The following is an 11,218-nucleotide window of genomic DNA, read 5'->3' as shown; positions in this document are numbered from 1 at the left end:
TCAGGTCTTAGGAGGAAATAGAGGAGAGTGCATGTGCAGTCAGTATGCACCCTCCATATCCAGTCAGGTGCCTTCCAAATCCATGTGTGATTGGCGTCTGGTAACCAGGATACGGTTGCCATGCTTGTGACTCCTCTGATTGGAAGATACGTGAAGCGCAACTACTTTGACCCTGTGAACATTGAACGTATGCCAGTATGACGTATGCTACCTAACGTGGATGCAGTCTAGCCAATCAATGGAGCAGTGGTGCGCAGACGCCGTATCCTTGTTGACAAGCCGATCCGGGGGAGCAGCGTGGAGCGCCGTGGAGCGGGTCTGATGCACGGGACCGGCGATCGCTGAAGATATGAAGGAAATTTTGGTTAATTATGATTGCTGATTTAATCCCGCCTATGTCCTCATGTGATTGGTCATAATTTTATTGATTGTGTATGGTGATTGGTGGTCCTATGTATAAATATGTATCTTGCACCTTATTGTGATATACTTGAGAAAGGCTCAGGAGTGTCAGAGCCGAAACGTCGGTATTTTTAAATGCAATGGCTTAAAATAAACTGAAAAATATTTTTCACCGGATGGATGCGGTCTCCACACCATTTTTTTGCTACTATATATACATACATATATACAGTATGCTCCTCAGATATATACAGTGTGCTCCTCAGATATATACAGTGTGCTCCTCAGATATATACACTATGCTCCTCGGATATATACAGTATGCTCCTCAGATATATACACTATGCTCCTCAGATATATACAGTGTGCTCCTCAGATATATACACTATGCTCCTCAGATATATACAGTATGCTCCTCAGATATATATACACTATGCTCCTCAGATATATACAGTATGCTCCTCAGATATATACACTATGCTCCTCAGATATATACAGTGTGCTTCTCATATATATACAGTATGCTCCTCAGATATATACAGTGTGCTTCTCATATATATATACAGTATGCTCCTCAGATATATACATTGTAGTCCTATATACCCAACAGCCTATAAACAAATTCAGACCCCAGCCCTGAAGCACAAGAAATACAGACCACAGAACCAAAGCCAAAACTAGTCCAGACCCCAGATGACAGTATCATACTGCCAACTACATTATATGAGACCCCAGACCCAAAGCCAAAATGAATTCAGGCTCCAGACAGAACTCCGTAAATGATCCAAACAAAAATCCAAAATAATTTCAAGACTAGAATCTGAAAAAATGTCATTCAGACACTAGACTGTAAAACTCAGACCCCAGACCAAACTTTATAATTCAGACCCTATACCTCTCAGAATCTATAATCCAGACTCCAGACCAGAATCTATAATCCAGACTCCAGACCAGAATCTATAATCCAGACTCCAGACCAAAATCTATAATCCAGACTCCAGACCAAAATCTATAATCCAGACTCCAGACCAAAATCTATAATCCAGACTCCAGACCAGAATCTATAATCCAGACTCCAGACCAGAATCTATAACCCAGACTCCAGACCAGAATCTATAATCCAGACTCCAGACCAGAATCTATAACCCAGACTCCAGACCAGAATCTATAACCCAGACTCCAGACCAGAATCTATAACCCAGACTCCAGACCAGAATCTATAACCCAGACTCCAGAACAGAATCTATTATCAACAAATCAGAACACAATCTATAATCTAGACTCCTGATCATAAGTGATAAATTAGACTTCAGAACAGAATCTATAAATTAGACTTCAGATCAGAATCTATAATCCAGACTCCAGATCAGACGCCATGTAAAACAACGGCCATTATTAACCTTTTCATGTCAGCAATACGTACATATACATTCCTGATGCACATACCCCGTGCAGTAGGAATTTGAGGGGGTTGATCGCTGCAGAGAGAGCGGCCCCACACACAGTGTCCCAGGAGCTGAGGATAATGAGAGGCAGCTGCCTGTCATTAACCCCTTAAACATTGCGATCTATAGCGATCACAGCGTTTAAGATACTAAGTGACAGGACACTTAGTACCTTGCTGCGGGGGCCCCAATTGCTTGTAGTGACAGGCGGGGGTAAGCCACTTACCTCCGTCCTGTCGGATCGGCCATCTATGTTTTGAGTCTGCTCTCAGGCAGGCTCTATGCATAGATCGGCGATAACACTGATCTATGCTATGCTAAACTATGCAAACTCACAGTGTGAACTCCGCTGTGAATACGGTAGTTGTGAAGGCACCCTAAGGCCGGGTTCACACATCATATGACACTGGCCGTTCTGTGACCTGCCCGTGTCACAGAATGGCCGGTGTCAGTGAAGATCATCCCGGCCAGTACTGCAGTACCAGCCGGATGGTCTTAATTTCTGTTCACCATTGCACACAATCCCAATTCACCATTGCACACAATGTAGTGTGTGGCCGGAGTCGCACGCTCCATTGTATGAGTTGACATGTTTGTGCGGCCGCTATTCAATGAATAGAGGCTGCAGAAATCTGACATGTCAGTTTTTCGTGCAGCCGGTTGGAATCCCAGCCGGAGCGTATACTATGTGTATACAATCCAGCTGGGATTTCATTCATTCAAATACAACGAATCTTTTGCATTAATCACGGCCGTTGTTGCAAATTGCAACAACGGTCGTGATTTATGCAGAAGATACGCTGTGTGAACATAGCCTAATGTATAAGAGTCTAATGTATCTAATCCTATTATGTATGATACAGTCTAATGTATCTAATCCTATCATGTATGATGCTGTCTAATGTATCTAGTCCTATCCTGTGTGATACTGTCCATTGTACCTAAGCTTATCATGTGTGATACCACCTCAGAGAAACCACATAATGAGATACTTCCTAATTCCATTTCCTTCTTCCGATCACATTAGCGGAGGATCCCGTTGGCTCATACAATAAACATGTCAGATAATATTGTACATAAGTAAAGATTCCGAGCGTTAATGAAACTTTAATTAAAACTTCATCTTGTCTGACAGCTGGAGACGCACCGGGATCTCCCAGAGCACCATCAGCATAGTATAGAGCCTCTGTGCTGAGAGATACTATGGAGGCAAAGTCTATGGGGAGATTTATCAAACATGGTGTAAAGTGAAACTGGCTCAGTTGCCCCTAGCAACCAATCAGATTCCACCTTTCATTTTCCAAAGAGTCTGTGAGGAATGAAAGGTGGAATCTGATTGGTTGCTAGGGGCAACTGAGCCAGTTTCACTTTACACCATGTTTGATAAATCTCCCCCCATAGTCTCCAGACCATAAATGTAGAGGATGCAGCTAAAACCAATCAATATCTTCATCAAATACAGTAGAACAAACATGGCCGATAACACACAACGCGTTTCCTGCCCTTCCCTTTTATGGGTCCTCCATCACATGGGCGAGATAAATAACCTGGACCACTGGAATCTTTTCCAGGTCTATCATTCTGGTCAATAGATGGACCTTAAAGGGAAAGTGTCTTCAGAAAATGACTTCTTAATAAGGGTTTTATGTTAAACATATTTTTTAAAGTTTTAGTGACTTTTTTTCCACCCAATTTTCAGTATTTCTATCTATATTATAAAATAATCCTGAAATCTTGTAATTTTCATTCTCACCACTGGGTGAGAATGTGTGGTGATAAGAGGAGGCTGCCGTAAAGTGATCTGTACAGCATTGCAGCAACATGTGACACCACTAAATAGAGGAGACAATAAGGTAACAAAGGTGATGGATCCGGCACTCCTTCCTACGAATTGGCAGTTGGCCTTCCTACGTTACCTTCCTACGAATTGGCAGTTGGCCGAAGCCGGACCCGTGCACCCTCTTTCGACACATGAGGATCCGAATTGACCAAACTTAGAGGTGAGCTGACTACCATTTTTTTCTCTGTTAGAGGAGACAATAGCAGCTCTCTGTGGAAATACCTTGTCACAGGTCATAGAGCATTTCACATTTAACTCAAGGGGACAGAGTCTGTGCATTGTCATCTATGTCCATGAGGCTTGCTGTAAAGCATGTCCCTAAGTGCTGTTAAACCACTCAGGTAAGATTGCCGCCTGAAGAAAACAAAATTTGGAAAGGTTGGATTTGATCTTTCCTTTGGGCATCACTGGTAGCGGTGATGCCTTTCGGCCATTTGTCTTTCTCTCCCTATAGAGGTAAAAGGGAATGGAGGGTAGGTACATAGCCAATAGAAAATTTCCTAAACCTGGGAATGCTTGGAGAAATGGTATGGAATGGTGGAGGATTGTATGGTGGGTGTCCTGGGAGAGATATGGAAAGTCATCTCCTGAGACTATGCAAACTTTTCTATGAAGGCCAACCAAAACTGTAGTGAAAAACTGGCTTCTAGAAGAGCAGTTATATATATATATATATATATATATATATATATATATATATATAATATGGAACCTGTTCTAGATCAGAAATGGTCTAGGCATAAAGGTGGTCTATGCAACCAACATATCAATTCTAGAAAAAGAAAGAGCTAGAAAAGGGTTTGTTCACTAGTAGCAAAACCACTGAGGAAAATAAGTAGCACAAGATGTCTACTGAAGTCAAGTCATGAATGTTTGCCTATCTCCCCCCCCCCCCCCTCCCCAATATACACCTTGACCATTGCTGGCTATGGCATGTCTTGTACTGAAGGCAAACAAGGGTGCATGTGGATTAGTGCATCCAGGATTAGAAAAAGCACAGCTACTTTCTTGCAAAAACATCGCCACCCCCATCCTCAGGTTACACGCGGTATTGCAATTCAGTTTCAGTTTTATGGAACTGAGTTGCAAAACCCTACACCCAAACTGAGGACAGGAGAGGCGCTATGGAAGAAAGTCTCTATGTCTATAGGGAGCTAGATGATATGAGACACAGGGGTGAAGGGTGGGGGCAAAATATAAGAGCTTTCAGTCCTGGATGGAAAAAAAACTTAAAACTTCCATGACATTTATTACTTTTCCCATCTCTGCTTTATAACAGCCACAACATTCTTAAAGGGGTTGTCAAGTGAAAATATGGGAAGACTTGAGATTTTTTAAAAGAAGTAAATTACAAATCTATATAACTTTCTGACACCAGTTGATATAAAAGAAAAAGATTTTCTCTGGATAACCCCTTTAATGTTCCCACGGGTCGCACGTCCCGCGAGGACTTTGCAGTTCTGAGTAATTTTGGGGTATGTACTGTATACATTTTATTCATTCCTTGACTGGTGGCTTAAAAATAATAATTTTAGGTTTCATTTTTTATTATGTGCAAGGTGTGGGTCAGTACAATTATGGTAAAAAAAATAGATTTTTAATTTTTATTATTTTTGTTATTTGGGAGTTCTTTTTATTGGAGGTTTATACAATGTTTTAACCCGTAGACGAAGTCTGTGCCCAGACGACCGTGGGCGTACCTGTACGGCCTGACCTATGAAGTGCTCTCCGGAGTGGAGCGCACTTCATAGGAGGTGGGGGACGGCTGCAGTGAGCAGCCGGGCCCTCACTGTTAATGACAGGCTGTAGTGATCGTGCTGCCGCGTGTCATTAACCCCTTAAACGCTGCAATGGCGCCACGACCGCAGCGTTTAAGTGTAAGTGACAGGGGAGTCCCCTGTCACTTACCGATCGGGACCCCCACAGTGTGACTGTGGGGGTCGTGATCGTTGTAACGGACCTCCGGAGGTCTCTCACCTGCCTCTGCGCGGTCCAATCGGCGATCTGCTCACTAAGCCTGCACAGGCAGGCCCAATGAGCAGATCGCCAACACACTGATCCATGCTATGCCTATGGCATAGCAGTGATCAGTGTGAATAATCTAATAAATTTATGTAAAAATTCCCTAAAGGGACTTAAAATGTGTAAAAAAAAAGAAAAAAATCACTAAAACACTACCCCAAAGCCCCTCCCCCAATAAAAGTTCAAATCACCCCCTTTCCCATTATATAAATAAAACATATTAAAAAAATTATATATATATATAATATACCGTAGCGTGCGTAATTGTCCGATCTATTAAAATATAACAAGCGTCATCACTAACGGTGAACGGCGTAAACGAAAAGAGGGAAAAAAGGATTACTGATTTTATGTTACATTATATATAAAAAAAAGTTAATAAAAACTCATCAAAAGGTCGGATCTTCACAAATATGGTATTAATAAAAACTAGAGATCATGTCGGAAAAAATGACACCCCATACAGCCCCGTAGGTGAAAAAATAAAACCGTTATAAGCGTCACAATAGGCCCATTTTATTAATAATTAATTGTAAAAAAAAAAAAAGGATTTTATAAAGAAAAATCTATATAACATTAGAGAATCTGTGTAACCTGCATATGGTTGTGTTCAGACTGACCTATAGAATAATAGTGTCATGTCGCTTTTACCATATAGTGCATTACGTAGACACAGGAACCCCCCAAAAGTTACCATATTGCATTCTTTTTTCTAATTTCCCCTATTTATATCTTTATAAATAATATATTTGGGATTCCATCATACATGTTATGGTAAAATGAAAGACGCCATTACACAGTATAACTATTCCTGTAACAAACAAGCCATTACATGGCCCTGTAGATAGAAAACTGAAAGTGCTGGAGCTCTGAGAAGGGCAGGAGGGAAAAACGAAAATGCAAAAATGAAAACTTGCGCAGTCCACTGGGTCATTTTGGGCTTGGTCCTCAAAGGGTTAAACATCTTAATACATTGTCATTCATCTAATAGCTATTTCTATTGGCCGCCATATACGCGCACTCTCAGGTCTGCTGAGCATGCATATAGTCTGACTACAGAGAACTAAGGAAGCTGCTGCCAGGTCTATGAGGTAAAAGGATTGGGCAATGTAAAATCCAACATGGCTGACTATTCTCTCCCCTGATACCTGTCATCAGAGGACAGAGGGGGACCCCAATGCACCCAAAACGTACAGATGTGCTGAATATAATGTGTATAGCCAACATAAAAGGGTTATCTACGATTAGAAAACAAACAAACTAAAAAAGAAATAGCTGATTTTTTTTCAGAAATAGCGCCACTCTTCTCTTCAGGTTGTGTGCGGTATTGCAGCTCACTTCCTACTAAAGTTACTTCAAATAACAGTTGTAGTTTCATTAGGGTGTTTGGTAAAGAGTTGTTGCTCCATTTTCTCATTTTGAAAGAATTTCTCATTATTGATTTACATTATATACGGTATATCTTTTTATTATATTTAACATTTTTACATAATCCTGGATAATTCCATTAACGTAACTATAACACTCTACAATGCTTTGTTATGTCTCAGGCAGTCGTGTTGCTGCAGTGTTAATGGGGGTAGTTTGACAATAAAAAAAACAAACAAACATTTCTTTCAAATCAAATGGTGCCAAAGAATTGTAATTTACTACTATTAAAAAAAAAATTCCAGTACTTCAGCTGCTGTATGTCCTGCAGAAAGTGGTGTATTCTCTCCAGTCTGACACAGTGCTATCTGCTGCCACCTCTGTCCATGTCAGGAACTGTCCAGAGCTGGAGAGGTTTTCTATTGGGATTTGCTACTGATCTGGACAGTTCCTGACATGGACAGAGGTGGCAGCAGAGAGCACTGTATCAGACTGGAGAGAATACGCCACTTCTTGCAGGACATACAGCAGCTGATAAGTACTGGAAGCCTTTTTTTTTTTATATAGTAGTAGATTACAAATCTCTGGCACTTTCTGGCACCAGTTGATTTGAAAGAACTTGCGAACAACCCGTGCTAACCAGCTAGGTGCAGTGTTAGCTTTTTTTTATGGCCAGGCTTTATGTTATCTCTGATCCCGACCACTGCGGAGCCTGTGATGTTCCCTATACAGTGTCGGGGGGCACATATTGCTCTCTGCTATGGACAGCTTCTGCGGATCTCCCTCTGCATCATCACAGGGGATGACTCCTATAATCCGCTGCCAATGCTCATGGCCGGGAGCTCGTGACGTCATCACAGCAAAGAACTGACTCCTGCTCCAGATTGAGCTGCACTTTTCAGATCACCAGACTCCCAACTGTGACAAGTCCTGAGTGGCGGGGGAGACGGCTTAAGGCAGGGCTGGCTGCTTCCAGGAGGCTGATACCTCCACTCCTAGCACTGGGGGAAGAAGGAGGCAGCAGAGCAGTCGTGGAGGATGACTCTGAGGGAAGTGAGTGCACACAATGATCCTGCAGAGCGGAGGACGCACCACTGTGCCTGAGACCTGACACCGGCTCACACTCACCAGACACTGGATTTATTCCTGAAGAACTGAAGAAGATGACTGTGACTGAAGGAGTCTTAAAGTGCACCCTATACCAAGCGTCCGCCGGAGAAGGTAACGTATAGCCTGCGCAGAATGTGGGTTATCTGCCTATTAATCCTGCATGACCGCCCCCTTATATAACCTATACGCTTCATCTATTACCAGACCTGTATGTCCCCTCTCTGCCGGGACCTGCAAATATCTCCTTTAACTATTACGTAGCTGGAATCGTACAAAGTCGGCTCTGCTCCATCTGCACTTTGTATAATTGTATATAGGGTTAGGACGGTGATAGGATAGCCGGCTGAGGCTGAGGGATGCATCCACCTGGACGTCGGAGGTATTCGGAGACTCTCGAGGTAATGAGAGTTGACAAAGGAGCCTGAACAAATGGTCGGAAGTCTGAAAGAGTCACTTGGAGTGGAAATAATTTCCCGGGATAGGAAGGAAGGTCTCTCCCAGGGCTTTCTATAGGGGAAATATATGTTGCATTAATGATGACTATAATGTAATGGCTCCTATACGTCTTGTCTTCTCCAGGAGACGACTCCACAATCTCGGCTACTTTGAGGAGATCGGGAAGGGGGGATGCTGATACAGGTCCAGTCGAGTCCTGTGACAGCCGTCCATCCCTCCGCGTACAGCACCCAGCCACCCTGTCCCCCGCTGAACCTTCTCCCACCTGCATTCATGACTGACAGACCTTTACTTACTACTGAACAAGACTTGGCCACTGTCAACCACACCAACAACGTGACCGACTGTGGAGAGGAGATCCTGCTGTATGGGGACATTGAGAAGATAGTCATCGGGGTCGTCCTATCCATCATCACCCTCTTCACCATCGCTGGCAATAGCCTGGTCATCATCTCTGTGTGTATAGTCAAGAAGCTCAGGCAGCCATCTAACTACCTGGTGGTGTCCCTGGCGGCCGCTGACCTCTCGGTGGCCATCGCTGTCATGCCTTTTGTCATCATCACTGACTTGGTTGGTGGAAAATGGCTCTTTGGGAAAGTGTTCTGCAACGTGTTCATAGCCATGGATGTGATGTGCTGCACGGCGTCCATCATGACTCTGTGTGTCATCAGTGTGGACAGGTAAGAGGTGCCGGGTCCTGGGGGTCAGGGGTGGGGGACTGGTGGCCACTTATGGTGGGGATGGTGTGTGGTGGGCAGGACGAGCCTGAGAGAGAGGTGTCAGGGTGAGGAGAGTATACAGAGATTGCAGAGGTGTCAGGGTGAGGAGAGTATACAGAGGTATACAGAGATTGTGCAGAGGTGTCAGGGTGAGGAGAGTATACAGAGGTATACAGAGATTGCAGAGGTGTCAGGGTGAGGAGAGTATACAGAGGTATACAGAGATGGTGCAGAGGTGTCAGGGTGAGGAGAGTATACAGAGATTGTGCAGAGGTGTCAGGGTGAGGAGAGTATACAGAGATTGCAGAGGTGTCAGGGTGAGGAGAGTATACAGAAGTATACAGAGATTGTGCAGAGGTGTCAGGGTGAGGAGAGTATACAGAGGTATACAGAGATTGTGCAGAGGTGTCAGGGTGAGGAGAGTATACAGAGGTATACAGAGATTGTGCAGAGGTGTCAGGGTGAGGAGAGTATACAGAGGTATACAGAGATTGTGCAGAGGTGTCAGGGTGAGGAGAGTATACAGAGGTATACAGAGATTGTGCAGAGGTGTCAGGGTGAGGAGAGTATACAGAGGTATACAGAGATTGCAGAGGTGTCAGGGTGAGGAGAGTATACAGAGGTATACAGAGATGGTGCAGAGGTGTCAGGGTGAGGAGAGTATACAGAGATTGTGCAGAGGTGTCAGGGTGAGGAGAGTATACAGAGATTGCAGAGGTGTCAGGGTGAGGAGAGTATACAGAAGTATACAGAGATTGTGCAGAGGTGTCAGGGTGAGGAGAGTATACAGAGGTATACAGAGATTGTGCAGAGGTGTCAGGGTGAGGAGAGTATACAGAGGTATACAGAGATTGTGCAGAGGTGTCAGGGTGAGGAGAGTATACAGAGGTATACAGAGATTGTGCAGAGGTGTCAGGGTGAGGAGAGTATACAGAGGTATACAGAGATTGTGCAGAGGTGTCAGGGTGAGGAGAGTGTACAGGGGTATACAGAGATTGTGCAGAGGTGTCAGGGTGAGGAGAGTATACAGAGATTGTGCAGAGGTGTCAGGGTGAGGAGAGTATACAGAGGTATACAGAGATTGTGCAGAGGTGTCAGGGTGAGGAGAGTATACAGAGGTTGTGCAGAGGTGTCAGGGTGAGGAGAGTGTACAGAGGTATACAGAGATTGCAGAGGTGTCAGGGTGAGGAGAGTATACAGAGGTATACAGAGATTGTGCAGAGGTGTCAGGGTGAGGAAAGTATACAGAGATTGTGCAGAGGTGTCAGGGTGAGGAGAGTGTACAGAGGTATACAGAGATTGTGCAGAGGTGTCAGGGTAAGGAGAGTATACAGAGGTATACAGAGATTGTGCAGAGGTGTCAGGGTGAGGAGAGTATATAGGGGTATACAGAGATTGTGCAGAGGTGTCAGGGTGAGGAGAGTATACAGAGGTATAAAGAGATTGTGCAGAGGTGTCAGGGTGAGGAGAGTATACAGAGATTGTGCAGAGGTGTCAGGGTGAGGAGGTGTCAGGGTGAGGAAAGTATACAGAGATTGTGCAGAGGTGTCAGGGTAAGGAGAGTATACAGAGGTATACAGAGATTGTGCAGAGGTGTCAGGGTAAGGAGAGTATACAGAGGTATACAGAGATTGTGCAGAGGTGTCAGGGTGAGGAGAGTGTACAGAGGTATACAGAGATTGTGCAGAGGTGTCAGGGTGAGGAAAGTATACAGAGATTGTGCAGAGGTGTCAGGGTGAGGAGAGTATACAGAGGTTACAGAGATTGTGCAGAGGTGTCAGGGTGAGGAGAGTATATAGGGGTATACAGAGATTGTGCAGAGGTGTCAGGGTGAGGAGAGTATACAGAGGTATACA

The 11,218-nt window shown here is 44.0% G+C and overlaps 1 protein-coding gene across 1 annotated transcript in view; it reads left to right on the top strand.

Annotated features, from left to right (window-relative positions):
* The first annotated feature begins 8,037 nt into the window (after positions 1–8,037).
* LOC138796689 (5-hydroxytryptamine receptor 7) overlaps positions 8,038–11,218 on the top strand; it is a 46,566-nt gene continuing 43,385 nt past the window's right edge. The window contains exons 1-2 of the mRNA XM_069976322.1: positions 8,038–8,298; positions 8,767–9,323. Of these exons, the coding sequence (XP_069832423.1) occupies positions 8,815–9,323 (509 nt within the window). The 5' untranslated portion in view covers positions 8,038–8,298; positions 8,767–8,814. The remainder of the gene's footprint in view (positions 8,299–8,766; positions 9,324–11,218) is intronic.

This window comes from Dendropsophus ebraccatus, chromosome 7, assembly GCF_027789765.1.
Source record: "Dendropsophus ebraccatus isolate aDenEbr1 chromosome 7, aDenEbr1.pat, whole genome shotgun sequence".
NCBI classification, from domain to species: domain Eukaryota; kingdom Metazoa; phylum Chordata; class Amphibia; order Anura; family Hylidae; genus Dendropsophus; species Dendropsophus ebraccatus.
This window is presented reverse-complemented; position numbering and strand designations above follow the sequence as displayed.